General features: G+C 48.3%; 1 protein-coding gene across 8 annotated transcripts in view; it reads right to left on the reverse strand.

Annotated features, from left to right (window-relative positions):
• Nucleotides 1-15,082, reverse strand: part of KIDINS220 (kinase D interacting substrate 220) — a 131,717-nt gene that overhangs the window by 84,806 nt on the left and 31,829 nt on the right. For all 8 annotated transcript variants that reach the window (XR_009867773.1, XR_009867771.1, XR_009867772.1 and 5 more), the window contains exons 12-15: nt 13,946-14,123; nt 11,369-11,533; nt 10,153-10,332; nt 8,472-8,637 (exon numbers count right to left, since the gene is read on the reverse strand). Coding sequence is in view for 4 of the 8 variants with exons in the window: in XM_062208922.1 (XP_062064906.1) it covers nt 8,472-8,637; nt 10,153-10,332; nt 11,369-11,533; nt 13,946-14,123 (689 nt within the window). In the remaining 4 variants the exon portion in view is untranslated. The remainder of the gene's footprint in view (nt 1-8,471; nt 8,638-10,152; nt 10,333-11,368; nt 11,534-13,945; nt 14,124-15,082) is intronic.

Consider the following 15,082-nt stretch of genomic DNA (forward strand, 5'->3'; position numbering starts at 1 on the left):
CTCCAGCCGCCTGCGCCTCCGTCGGGGGCAGGCAGGGGGCTCGGGAAGCGTCTGGACTTCGCAGGCTTTTCCTCTTCGCTCGGTGGCTGGCCAGATGCAGTACTGGCCATTTTCTGCTTCCGATCTTTACAATTGGAAAACCCATAACCCCTCTTTCTCTCAGGACCCCCAGGCTCTGACTGGGCTGATCGAGTCAATTTTATTGACTCATCAGCCCACCTGGGATGATTGTCAGCAGCTTCTGCAGACCCTCCTCACTACTGAGGAAAAGCAGCGTGTCTACCTTGAGGCACGGAAAAACGTCCCTGGAGCAGATGGCCGACCGACCCTACTGCTAAACGAAATCGAGGAGGCGTTTCCCTCAACCCGTCCTGATTGGGACTACACCACCGTTGCTGGTAGGGAGCGACTTCGTCTTTATCGCCAGATTCTCCTTGCGGGTCTCAGAGGGGCTGGAAAGCGCCCCACCAATTTGGCCAAGGTACGTGCAGTAGTACAGGGGGCTGAGGAAACGCCGGCAGGCTTCCTAGAAAGATTAATGGAAGCCTACCGTATGTATACCCCGTTTGACCCCCTGGCAGAGGACCGGCAGGGAGATGTAATCATGTCCTTTATAGGACAGTCAGCGCCGGACATCCGCAATAAATTGCAGCGGCTAGAGGGGCTTCAGGGGTATACTATACAAGATTTAATGAAGGAGGCAGAAAAGATTTACAACAAAAGGGAGACCCGAGAGGAGAAGGAGGAAAGGATCCGCAAGGAGCAGGAGGAAAGGGAAGACAAAAGAGACAAAAGACGTAATCGAGAGCTTAGTAGAATTTTGGCCACCGTAGTGCAGGATACAGAAAGGAGTAGACCAGGACAGAATAGGGACTTGGGAGACAAACGAAAGCCTCGGGTGGAAAGAGATCAATGTGCCTATTGTAAAGAAAGAGGACACTGGGTCAAAGACTGCCCGAAGAAAACACAGGGACCAAAGAGGAGACCAGTTCCAATCCTGTCCCTGGAAGAAGACGACTAGGTGAGTCAGGGCCAGGAGCCCCCCCCTGAGCCCAGGATAACCCTTGAAGTGGGGGGCAGACCGGTAACCTTCCTGATTGACACGGGAGCCCAGCACTCGGTACTGACTTCAGAAAAAGGGCCTTTAAGCTCCAAGACTTCCTGGGTTCAGGGGGCAACTGGAGGGAAGTTATATCGCTGGACAACCAATCGAGAGGTCCAGTTAAGTACAGGACTTGTGACACACTCGTTCTTACTAGTGCCAGACTGCCCCTACCCCCTCCTGGGCAGGGACCTACTCTCGAAGGTAGGAGCCCAAATTCACTTCCATGAGAAAGGAGCTACCATCACAGACTCAGGAGGGCGGCCCCTCCAGGTATTAACACTACGCTTGGAGGACGAACACCGATTATTCGAGAGGCCCTCGTCCACCATGGCTCCCATGGACCCCAAGTGGCTCACAGATTTTCCTCAGGCCTGGGCAGAGACTGCGGGAATAGGGCTGGCCGTCAACCGGCCTCCCTTGATCATAGATCTGAAGCCCACGGCCATTCCCGTGTCAGTTCGTCAATATCCGATGGGCAAGGAAGCTAAGGAAGGTATCCGGCCACATATCCAGAGACTGTTACACCTAGGCATTTTAAAACCTTGTCGTTCACCTTGGAACACCCCCCTACTACCAGTAAAGAAGCCTGGTACGGGTGACTACCGCCCGGTACAGGACTTGCGGGAGGTTAACAGGAGAACGGAGGATATGCATCCCACAGTGCCCAACCCCTACAATCTGCTAAGTACCTTGCCTCCGACCCACGTATGGTACACTGTGTTAGATCTAAAAGATGCATTCTTTTGTTTAAGACTGAGCCCTCAGAGCCAATCCATCTTTGCTTTTGAGTGGAAAGACCCAGAGACCGGGTTTTCGGGACAACTCACCTGGACAAGGTTGCCCCAAGGATTTAAAAACTCGCCTACCTTGTTTGATGAAGCTCTGCACCTAGATTTGGCCGACTTCCGAGTCAACCATCCAGACCTGGTCCTCCTGCAATATGTGGACGACCTCCTCCTTGCCGCTGAAACTGAGCAGGACTGCCTAAAAGGTACCGGGGCCCTGCTACAGAGACTGGGGGAATTGGGCTATCGAGCCTCCGCGAAAAAGGCCCAAATATGTCAGAAACAGGTGGCCTACCTAGGCTACCTCCTAGAAGGAGGGCAACGGTGGCTGACAGAGAGCCGAAAAAGGGTGGTTGCTCTAATTCCACCCCCCACCGATGCCAGAAAGATGCGGGAATTCCTCGGGAGTGCGGGATTCTGCCGCCTTTGGATTCCTGGGTTTGCGGAGCTGGCAGCCCCATTGTACCCCCTCACGAAGTCCAATGCTCCCTTTCAATGGAGAGAAGAGCAACAGCGGGCGTTTGACAACATAAAAAAGGCCCTATTGTCAGCCCCAGCCCTGAGCCTCCCTGATATGACCAAGCCCTTCACATTATACGTGGATGAGAATAAGGGAGTGGCGAAGGGAGTGCTAACACAAATGCTTGGACCCTGGAAAAAGCCGGTGGCATACTTTTCAAAAAAGCTAGACAATGTAGCGGCCGGCTGGCCTCCGTGCCTCCGCATGATAAGCGGCCGTGGCAGTTCTGGTGAAAGACTCGGATAAATTGACTCTAGGCCAACCTCTCACCATAGTGGCACCTCATGCTGTGGAGACAGTTATCCGCCAGCCACCAGATCGGTGGCTCTCAAATGCTCGGATAACTCATTACCAGACTATGTTATTAAACTCAGAGCGGGTCCGGTTTGGGACTGCCACCTCCTTAAACCCGGCCACCCTGCTCCCGGAACTGGGGCCCCAGGCCCAGGTAATCCATAACTGTCATCAAATCCTGGCTGAGGCCCACAGCACCCGAAAAGACCTAACCGACCAGCCTCTGCCGGATGCCGAAATGACCTGGTTCACGGATGGGAGCAGCTTTCTACAGAACGGTGAGCGGAGGGCTGGGGCAGCGGTGGTGGATGGAAAAACTGTTATCTGGTCAAGTGCCTTAAAGCCTGGAACTTCTGCTCAAAAAGCCGAGCTCATAGCCTTAACTCAAGCTTTAAAACTGGCACAAGACAAAAAGGTCAACATTTACACAGACAGTCGGTATGCTTTCGCCACTGCCCATGTACATGGGGAGATATACCGGCTAAGGGGCCTCTTAACCTCAGCAGGCAAGGACATTAAAAATAAGCAGGAAATCCTAGATCTTCTACAGGCCCTGTTCCTGCCCAAAATGTTGAGTATAATTCATTGCCCCGGGCACCAACGAGGAGACGACCCCGTAGCAAGGGGAAACAGGATGGCAGACGAGGCCGCTAGGGCGGCAGCCCTGAGCCAACAGGTGCTCCCGTTAAAGACAATTGAGCCCACCCAAGTATCGAGGGAACCACCTTTCCTCTATTCGGACCAAGACTTAGATACGATCCAGCGGCTCGGTGCAGAGTATGATGAACAAATAAGGGTTTGGAGGCTCGGAGAGAAAATAGTCCTGCCACACCAATTGGCTAAAGAAATAATTACCAGCCTCCATCAATGGACTCATTTGGGACACAAAAAGCTAAAAGCAGCCTTACAGGAAGATAGGCAGTCTTATTACATCCCCGGACTTGACTCTTTAGTCCAGCAGGTGACTGAATCCTGTGTTCCGTGTGCCAAGGTAAATGCCAGACACCTCAAGCTCCCGGAGGGAGCTAGGGTAAGAGGAGACCGACCAGGAATCAACTGGGAGGTCGATTTCACTGAGATAAGGCCGGGCAGTTATGGGAATAAGTATCTTCTAGTTTTTGTAGACACCTTCTCCGGATGGACTGAGGCATTCCCCACAAAACGGGAAACCGCCCAGGTGGTCGTCAAGAAGATCATAGAGGAGATCTTCCCCCGGTTCGGCTTGCCTAAGGTAATCGGGTCCGACAATGGCCCAGCGTTTGTCTCCCAGGTAAGTCAGTTGGTGGCCAAAGCATTAGGCATAAATTGGAAATTGCACTGTGCCTATAGACCCCAAAGTTCAGGACAGGTAGAAAGAATGAACAGAACAATTAAAGAGACCCTAACCAAATTAGTGTTGGAGACTGGTGTTAAAGACTGGGTCCAACTCCTCCCTATGGTGTTGTTCCGGGTCCGAAACACGCCCTCTCATTGCGGGCTGACACCATACGAAATCCTTTATGGAGGGCCCCCACCAGTAGCAGGCTTGCTTGACCTTGCCAGTGACTCTGTTGCCGATGCCCCTAAGTTACAGGCCCGGTTGAGAGCACTCCAGATCATCCAGAACCAGGTCTGGAAACCTCTTGCAGCAGCCTACCAACCCAAGACGACAACCATTCCACATCCTTTCCAAATCGGTGATGCTGTGTATGTCCGAAGGCACCAATCTAAGACTCTAGAGCCCCGGTGGAAAGGCCCCTTCACTGTGCTGTTGACAACTCCCACCGCTCTCAAGGTCGACGGAATCGCTGCTTGGGTCCACGCCTCACACGTGAAGCGAGCACCACCTCCCCAGGGCCCCGAGGATCTGGACAGACCAGCCAAATGGAAGCTCCAGCGCACTCAGAACCCACTCAAGCTAAGACTTTCAAAAACTGTTTAATATTTGTGATGTTCCTGGCCTTTCCCCATTGTTTTTCCAATCCCCATGCTCCACAATTGTTAACGTGGAACCCAACCCAGTCCAGCAAGAACAGAGTTCCCTCCCTCCAGTGAGGCAGGCTCTCCCCAGGCCGGTCCAATAGATTTTAGGATTAAAATCTTTGCAAAAAGAAAAGGAGGGAATGAAGGACCCTTATGGGGGAGAGGGACAAGAAACTAGGCCTGGGCAGATATCAGGGGCTTCTTAAGAGGTTAGATGTTCCCCAGAGTCCAGCGGGCAGGACGTTCTCTGGGAAGGAAAAGTCAGTCCCCTTCAGAGAACCTCTAGGCATGCCCAGAGCAGAGCTGCCACTCTCCTCAGCACTCTCCTCAGCACGTTCCCCTCAGCACTCTCCCTCAGCACTCTCCCTCAGCACTCTCCGATATGCTAATTGTCCCTCCGAACCAGCCAATCCCGTGTTGCCACTGCATCCCATATGCTAATTGTCCCTCCGAACCAGCCAATCCCGTGTTGCCACTGCATCCCATATGCTAATGGTCTCTCTGAACTGACCAATCCTATGCATGCGCATTAGGAATATGCTAATTCGTTGCCTATATAACCTGTGTGAAACTGCCGCTCAGGGCTCCTCACTGCCTGAGGTGGGGGCCCGTTTGCGCAAACGTTCAATAAAAACCTCGTGCTTTTTGCATCAACTGGTCTGGAGTCTGGATCTTTGGGCGTCCTCCCGAGCAAGTGGGCATCTCTGCAACTGAGAGGTCCTACACTACTTTTGTTAGGAAAAAACAATAATAAAAATTGAATGTTGGGGCCAGTGTTATGACACAGTGGGTAAAGCCACTGCCTTTGACACCAGCATCCCACGTGGGTGCCAGTTCGACTCCTGGATGCTCCTCTTCTGATCCAGCTCCCTGTTTAGGGCCTGGAAAAAGCAGCAGAGGATGGCCCACATACTTAGGCCCCTGCACACACATGGGAGACCCAGATGAAGCTCCTGGCTTTGGCCTGGGCCAGCCCTGGCTGTTGTGGCCATCTGGGGAGTAAACCAGCAAATGAAGATTCTCTCTCTGTTAATCTGACTTTCAAATAAATAAACCTTTTTTTAATAATGGAACACAGCAGAGTTAAATGAAGTAGCCCTGAGAAACAGTTCTAACAGCTTACACGGGACAGTCGGCATCTCACAGGTCCTGACACAGCGATCTTAAGGTAGCATCTCCTGCCAGAACGTAGCCAGGAGCCACACAAAGAAAGTGCTCTAATAACAACCGAAGAGATCCGAATGGTGAAAAAATATTCACTACAGTCACTAGGAATTTCAAGTCCAAAGCTAGAAAAAAGGATTCTGAACATTTTTAATATAAAGAAGAGAGTAAGGGGCCAGTGCTGTGGCGCAGTGGGTTAATGCCCTGGCCTGAAGCGCAGGCATCCCATATGGGCGCCGGTTCAAGTCCCGGCTGCTCCTCTTCCAATCCAGCTGTCTGCTATGGCCTGGGAAAGAGTGGAAGATGGCCCAAGTGCTGAGACTGAGAAGAAGCTCCTGGCTCCTGGCTTCAGATCAGTGCAGCTCTGGCTGTTGTGGAAAATTGGGGAGTGAACCAGTGGATAGAAGCTCGCTCTCTCTCTGCCCCTCCTCTTTTTGTGTAACTCTGACTTTCAAATAAATAAATAAAGTGTTTAAGGAAACAGGCAAGTGTACCCCGATGTGAACTTTACACAAGGTATACATGTATTGAAATATGATGCGGCGTCCCATAAATATGCATAATTTTATGTGTCACCTGAGAAAACAAAGTTTCAAGCCCAGAAATTCCATTTAAACATTTAAGCTTTAGAATGTCTTATATGTACAGGTTCCACATTCTACCAGGGGTTCTGCAATAGTTATAAAATATCCCTTCCACAATTGTTCTTCAAAATAACTGAATTTTGTGTATTTTGAGTCTGTGAATCACTATTGCTGCATTGGTTCTTTCTCCATTCTCTGTATCAAACTCATCTCGATTCAGGAGCTAAGCTCTGCTTTGAATACACGATGTGGGAGCACACCACACGCTGTGTGATCTTTACCGATGCTGCTTTCATCGGTGTAACAAAAACAGTGCCTCATGACACTGTTTTTCTTCTTTTCTGTAAAAATATTTCCCCAATTATTTTATTCTATTCTTGTAACGTTCTGTTTTCAAAGCCTTTTCGCAATACTCAGTCCCATGCTAATGACAGCAGTCAGGGGATTGGTTCCTGGGCCCCCAGCAAGTTCCTCATACAAAGCGGTGAAGCACCTGCACAGCCCTGTGCACACCTTCCCGTGGACTCCCTCTCTCGGTTACTGTAGCACCAGAACACCAGGACTGCTCCGTAAACACCTGCTACACCACACTGTCCAGGGACTGGTGCCAAGAGAAAGTCTGCACTCTTGAAAACATTTTCAGCCCACAGTCGGCTGACTGTGCTGGTGAGGAAGGCGGGAGCGTGGACGGGGTTAACCATACTGATGAGCATGCGCCTTTATCTTTCTCTCTTGTACTCATAGCTTTGATATTTCACCTCGTGCTTGGTCTATTTGTTTTCTTTCTAAATTACACATATTTTACCTTATAATTTTTAAAATTCTTATTTTTTTTTTAAGTTTTTTTTTTTAAAGTCAGAGTTACACAGAGAGAGAAGCAGAGACAGAGAAAAAGAGAGAGAGGTCTTCCATCTGCTGGTTCACTGCCCAGTTGGCTGCAACAGCTGGAGCTGCACCGATCCAAAGCCAGGAGCCAGGAGCTTCCTCCAGGTCTCCCACGCTGGTGCAGAGGCCCAAGCACTTGGGTCATCCTCTACTGCTTTCCCAGGCCATAGCAGACAGCTGGATCAGAACTGGAGCAGCTGGGACTCGAACTGGTGCCCATATTGGATGCCGGCACTGCAGGCAGCGGCTTTACTGCTACACCACAGCACCGGCCTCAAAATTCTTAACTCTTTTAATACACTTTAAAGTTTTTGCTAACTCCTATTGAACTCTGCTTCTAATTTTCTAACTTTTTCTTTTGTCTTACTCTCCTCTAGAGCCCTTTGTATTTCCTTTATTCCTTAAATGCTCATCATTTCTATTTTCTCATAAATTTCCTAAATGACATGAAAATCATTTTAGATAGACACCCAAATATATTTTCAGCAGCTGTTTCCTGTTCAGAGCTGTTTCCTGAGGCCACACACTCATCAGGAGCTTGTGAGAGCCCTCCTTGGTGCCGGACCTCATCTCTGAACAGCTCTCTCTCCAAAATGTGTTCCAAAGGATGGCCACAGGTGACATAAGTGGGGGTCAAAGTCTCTGCTGAAATATAATCAGGTGAACAAAATTAAACAGATTCTGTAAAGGAAGATGCCTCTGACCCCTTAATGTATAAGAGGGAGATATAAAATGAAGTGTTTCCTAAATGTATTTCACCAGGCTACCTTTTATTTTTTTTTCCCCCACATAAAAAGTTCAAGGTATGGGGCTGGTGCTATGGTGTAGTGGGTAAAACCGCCGCCTGCAGTGCTAACATCCCATATGGGAGCCAGTCTGATTCCCAGCTGCTCCACTTCTGATCCAGCTCCCTGCTAGTGGCCTGGGAAAGCAGAAGATGGCCCAAGTGCTTGGGCCCCTGCACCCACGTGGGAGACCTGGAGGAAGCTCCTGGCTTCAGATCAGTGCAGCTCTGGCCATTGTAGCTGTCTAGGGAGTGAGCCAGTGGATGGAAGATTCCATCTCTCTCTCTCTCTCTCTCTCTCTCTCTCACTCTCTAACTCTGCCTTTCAAACAAATAAATAAATCTTTAAAAAATCAAGAAGTCGCCTCTGTCAAACTGACCAACTCACCGCACAGGTAAAGCTTTGGTCGTCTGCTCCGGCAGTTCTGGTGGATTCACAAACATCAGTTTGAACAGGAGCTCCAAATAGCCTATATGTCTTGCCAGTCTGGTACTGAGGACCCAGGCCCAATTCCAACTCTCTCCTTCCCTTCGTCCACCAAAGTAAATGACAACTGAAATTGACAGTTTAAAAACTGAATTAGTAGTCAGGCAGCTTCTTCTCTCCGAACGGTCAAAAATCAAGCAATGACAGCCAAGCTTACATAACTTTTTATGGTCCCATGTGATTTCCTAAGTACTCCTCAGAGAAGTTCTCAATGAGCCTCCACTAACACACCCAATGAATGGGGGAAGCAAACAGACTAAAACATGCCTAAGAGTTGCGATCAGAAAGACGACACCTTGTACAGAAATGGACCCTCAGTTCAGATTCACCAAGGGCTTGGGGTTTATCACTATCTGCAGTTGTTAAAGATACCAGCTCCTCCTTTTCTTGCAATTGAAGAAAAGGGATTGTATTTTTCAACTTTGCTTTTGGGTAACATAAAAGTCATGGTCATGGCCAACTTGCTTTAGGGCATACAACTAGTGGCATAGAGAAAGAAGCTTTCTTTAGAAAAAAGACTTGGGGGCCGGCGCCATGGCTCAACAGGCTAATCCTCCGCCTTGCGGCGCCGGCACCCCAGGTTCTAGTCCCGGTTGGGGCGCCGGATTCTATCCCGGTTGCCCCTCTTCCGGGCCAGCTCTCTGCTGTGGCCCAGGAGTGCAGTGGAGGATGGCCCAAGTGCTTGGGCCCTGCACCCGCATGGGAGACCAGGAGAAGCACCTGGCTCCTGGCTTCGGATCAGCGAGATGTGCCGGCCGCAGCGGCCATTGGAGGGTGAACCAACGGCAAAAAGGAAGACCTTTCTCTCTGTCTCTCTCTCACTATCCACTCTGCCTGTCAAAAAAAATTTTAAAAATAAAAAAAAATAAAGACTTGGGGCCGGCATTGTGGCACAGAGGGTAAAGCCATAGCCTGCAGTACTGGTATCCCATATGGGCACTGGTTCGAGTCCCAGCTGCTCCAGTTCCGATCCAGCTCTCTGCTATGGCCTGGGAAAGCAGTAGAAGATTCCCCAAGTCCTTGGGCCCCTGCACCCACATAGGAGACCTGGAGGAAGCTCCTGGATCCTGGCTTCAGATCGGCACAGCTCTGGCCATTGCAGCCATCTGGCGAGTGAACCAGCAAATGGAAGACATCTCTCTCTCTCTCTCTCTCTCTCTCTCTCTCTCTCTATCTGCCTCTCCTCTCTTTGTGTAACTCTTTCAAGTAAATAAATAAATCTTTAAAAAGAAAAAAGATTTAAATATAAACCATTAATTAATAGGCAAGGATACTCTAAAAAATTTATGAAAATTTTTAATTGAAAGATAAGTTCATCTTGGTGCAAAAAAAAAAAAAAAAACCTGAGGAAATTAGAGTCTTGCTTCAATATTAACACACAGTATACCAGCTTTTAGTGTTGTGATTGCCTGGCTATAGACAATGTCCTCTAGGCCAGTTAAGAAAATAGTAAAAAGCTCAATGTTCTCATCCAATTATGAAAATCAGGTACCAGTTTAAGAGACACATATCAATAATGTTTTAAGCAATAAATCTTACAATTTACCCCATTTTCAAGAAAACAGAAAAATATAAGACTTACTAAAGAATATATACAAGAGAGCCAAGAAGCTCAGTGACACTGCTATTCCAAGATTTAGGTCAACTGTGAAAGCAAACACCAAACCGAGTCCTCCACAAAACAGCAGGGTAAGAAACACGATGAGCCATGAAAACTGAAACAGGGGTTCGACCTGCTGCCCTGCAAACGTCTTCATTTCATCTGAAAGAGAAAGCGGCATGGAAAGTCTTACTCCCGCTTTGTTTACGGAATACAACTTTTAAAGAAAACCACAATTTGCACATTTTCAATGTACACATTTATTGGATACTTACTAAGTCGCTGGATACAATGTTGCTACATAACCAACACTCCCCTTTGACACACATAAATGCCAACCACCCTGTGGTATTCACTCTCCTGCGGCACCCAGCAGATGCACAAAATTCTTTCTCATCTACACCAGAAGCATCCAGAGTTCAGATTCAAATGCAAAAGTCTGGGTTCCTCACTACTTCCAAGTGCGAAGCCACCAGTTCCTCCAAGGGTGATCTGCCAGATCTGGCTGATACTTAACTTCTGCGGTTTGTATGACGTGAACATCGATATTTCCACACGCAACAGTAAACGTGATGCTCCGTCTTTGAGCCACCTGTCACTAGCACCTTCTCTAGTTCCCCCATCCCTCTGCCGCCCACCACACCTGAGCGTCAGTGCTCCTCGGGGTGTGTTGGGCCCAGATGACCCCCACACAGGCCGTGAAGCCACCAAGCTTGGGGAAGCCTCGCAGGTGACCCTGAGGTCTGCCTTCAAGCATGATGATGACTTTAAGAAGCAAAAAGCCTGAGGGGTGGGACTTGGGGGTGATGCTGGGCTGCTCTAGGAAGCTCCCGACGGAGGGAGCAACTCTGGAAGCGTGGGACGTTCTTCCAGGAGCGAGCAGTCCTGCCGAATGCAACACAAGTGCACCCTGCGGCTGCTGGCTGGGCCATGCAGAGGGAGAGGCTTGCAAAGGGCTGGAGGACCGGCTTCTGGGGGCTGCGAGGCGCTTACCATACAGCTGCGTCTGACTTAGAAGGAGAACTCAGACGCCCACGCAGAAGATCAACCAGAGGGGAGTAAAACCCTAACAGACATATTTCAGTGAACCATGTAACACAGTCTCACACACAGGGCTCAGTCTCTTTCTTTTCTTCAGAAAAAAAAGAAACAGAGAAAGCCTCGTCATGTGCACACGTTGTGGAAACACGCCCTTTACCTTCGAGTTTCTTGAGTAAGAAAGATTTGCCACTCCCCCACTGTGCGTACAAGCCCACGCAAATGGGCGGCTGCATGGTGGGCTCGCTGAGGATGTCGGCCAGGGCGCTGCTGTACAGGTCGTAGCCAAGCATGTCGCCGTCCGTCTCAGTGGGAGAGAGGTGCCCTGCAATCAGAAACACACCACAGCCCGACACTGTGCGTCACCGCCGGAGAGGAAAGCCAAACTCAGCTCCTGTTTACTGAAATGACTTAAATGTATAGACCTACGTAAAAATAGTCTCAAAGATTCTTAGAAAAATACCATATTTCATGGAATGTGTACACCTATTGATTTCTGATGTACAACTAAGGAAAATGCTGCCAACTCGTGACGCAAAGCCTTCTTATCCATCACGTGCTAATTTAAAAGATGCCAAAATGTGCACGATGTGCGTCGTATATGCAGGGAAATACAACACAGAGGTAACGCAGTCACAGGAATACATCTGATATCTATACACAGAAAGATTCAAAATGTTACAGAAGGATATAATCACCAGAAAACAAGAAACACTACGGTCACAGGCAGAAAGGTTTGACAACTTCAAAACAGTAATTCTCCCCAAATCCACCTGACACGAAGGTAATTCCAATGAAATCCAGCGCTGTGGCATAGTGGGTAAAAAGCTGCAGCACCAGCGTCCCATATGGGTACCGGTTTGAGTCCCAGCTGCTCCATTTCTGATCCAGCTCCCTGCTGGTGGCCTGGGAAGGCAGCGGAGGATGGCACGGGTGCGTGGGCCCCTGCACCCATGTGGGAGACCCGGAGGAAGCTCCCAGATCCTGAACATCCCAGCTCCGGCCATTGCAGCTATTTGGGGAGTAAACCAGGAGACGGAAGATCTCTCTCTGTCTCTCCCTCATTCTCTCTCTCCCTGTAACTCTGCATTTCAACAACAACCCAAAAAAAAAAAAAAAAAAGAATATGCAAGAACAGCTAAAAAACAAATTTCAAAGATTACTGATCAATAGTTGTCTTTGGAGAAAAACAATAAATACTATAAAACTGTCACAATCCGAATATTTTGGATCCCAAATAGTGTATTAGCATAAGCGGCATTCAAAGCAGTCAGGAAAAATGAACTATTAAAAGATCTCAATCTCTCTAACAACTGAAGACATAAATTAAAACGAGAACTGCTTTCTTGCAGATCTGATGAACAAAGATTAAGAGTCTGGAAATGCGCAGGGTCAGCAAGGCTGTGGGGAACTGTGCTGTCTGATACCACCAGGGGGAGAAAACATTTGAAACCATTTTGGAGAGTATCAGAACTGCAGGCACCCACGGAGGGCAATTCCACGTCTGGAAAACTATGCCAAGAAAATAACCCTACAAGTAAGAGCCAGTGCACGTAGGTACAAAGCTGCTCATTCAGAGCTTGCTGTTACCAGCCACGGAAACCAAACATTTATCAGCAGAGAACTGAACGTGTGCCTGCAGAATGTATGAAGATTATGCAGTTAAAATATGACAAGGTTCGTTATTTAAAACTTTTATAAGAGGGTAGGACCTTATTTTTCTTTATTCAATGCTATATACATAGTATAAAACCCTATTATCAATGTAAATAAAAGTCTAGGGGGGTTATTCAAACAACTACAAGTTGGGAGGTGGGGATAACAGGGAATTTGTGTTTTCTGCTATATACATGTTTTTATTCTTAAAATTTAGTGGACATTACTATTACAATTTTTAAAAAATACTTTAAAATATAAAAACTCACAACAACACAAAATCATACCTAAAACCAAGATCTAAGTAAGAAGTTAAACTTGAAGATGTCAGGATTTTACTATCTCCTGTTGGTTTCTGGGACTTTTTAAAAATTTTTAGTGGAAAATTCTTCCATATATCAAAACATCACAGGGACTGGTGCTGTGGCATAGTGGCTAAAGCTGCCACCTGCAGTGCCGGCATCCCATATGGGCACTGGTTTGAGTCCCGGCTGCTCCACTTCCGATCCAGCTCTCTGCTGTGGCCTGGGAAAGTACTGGAAGATGGTCCAAGCCCTTGGGCCCCTGCACCCAGGTGGGAGATCCGGAAGAGGCTCCTGGCTCCAGACAGGCCCAGCTCTGGCTGTTGCGGCCATTTGGGAAGTGAACCAGCAGATGGAAGACTTCTCTCTCTCTCTCTCTCTCTCTGCCTCTGCCTCTGCCTCAGTGAGACCCACAGAAGAGACAGGTGGGCAAACCACAAAGGCAGAAAACTACAGATGCTCAGGCTACACTCGGGGACACAGCCTGTGCTGACAGGAGCACAGAGGAAGCCTGGGGAGAAAGACTTAGAAAAGCAGGCTCGACTCTTAGAGGTCTTCACACCTGACTGCTTGCTCCGAATGCACTCAATGTAGAATGCTAGAACGCAATGCAAAGAATTTGACAGAGAACTACTTTTCTACAGCAAAATAAAACTTCGTTCAACTCTTCCATTCTCCAGTTAAATGACAAATGCACAACTGTTACTGGTCTCTTATTTTTCGTATTTTTAAATAGACATTATTTAAAAGTTCAGCCAGAAACAAAACCCAATACTCACTGGCTCCGAATATCTGAGTTAAAATACTTTTCTGATGGCTACAGTCAATGTTGTATGGCGTCTCGCCTGCTTTGTTGGGCCTATAAAGCAACCGCCCATCTTTGGGATTTCTTAAAAGAAGTTCTGCCAGTTTCCGACTCCTTCCACGAATGGCAATATGCAAGGGAGTGTCTCCTTTCTGTGAATGAAGCAGGAAATCAGAACCTTCACATATAAATTAAAAATAAGCAGAGTCGCCACTTTCCTTTTTTGCAGGATAACAGAGAACGTGAACTATTCGTACTTCCTATGGAGAGTGCACACACACTAAACCTTTCATGTCGACCCTCCCCACAGTTCCCTCCACAGCTCCTCAGGCAGCATTTCCTAGACACCATGTCGCCCACAGCCCTAGACCAGAGGCCACTCTTCTCTTCACTCGACTCCTGCCAGGCCCGGAGCCCACTGCCTCGCTCTCCACCCATCCGCATATCCCCTGTGCAAGGACACCGACCGCCTCCCTGGGCTTCCATTCTATTTCACGCTTTCTCCTCATTGGTCTAGAAAGCTCCACCCGCCACGCTGATTCCCCCCATGAATGACCTCAGCAGTTCCCAGGGCCAGCACAGCAAGCCTCTCATTGCTCCCCGACACCCTCTGCCTCGGATTCCTTGACCTCAGCCCCATCTTTCTCTGACCCCTATCACCTCTTCCTCTTTCCTTGCTTTCATGCCACCCGAGCACCAACCTACCCCCTTTCCTTGTTGGAATCTCCAATCACGTTAGTATTCTTATCAAAAGCTAATGAAAACTATTATGTAAAATAGAGATCTCTTCAGTCTGCAAAGTGTTTACGCATTTGTTACTTCAGAAACACTTCTCTGGAAGACAACCAACGGCCCAAAACTTAACAAATAATTCTCTATTCTCATCACCCTGAACTATGACTAAATGAAAATGACTAGCAATGTTCTTCCTCTGGTTTCCATGAACAACCTTGTCTTGCCTTTCCTCTCTTTCTCATCTGGATTCTCTTCCCTGTTATGCACTGAGCTCCCTGCACGTGGTAAAGCAGCCAGCTGGGTACTTGGGAGGATACAAAGATGTTGGATGAAACAGTTCCTGACCTCGAATAGCTTACACTGCCCCAGGAAGAGA

This window comes from Lepus europaeus, chromosome 13, assembly GCF_033115175.1.
Source record: "Lepus europaeus isolate LE1 chromosome 13, mLepTim1.pri, whole genome shotgun sequence".
In the NCBI taxonomy this organism is placed as follows: Eukaryota; Metazoa; Chordata; class Mammalia; order Lagomorpha; family Leporidae; genus Lepus; species Lepus europaeus.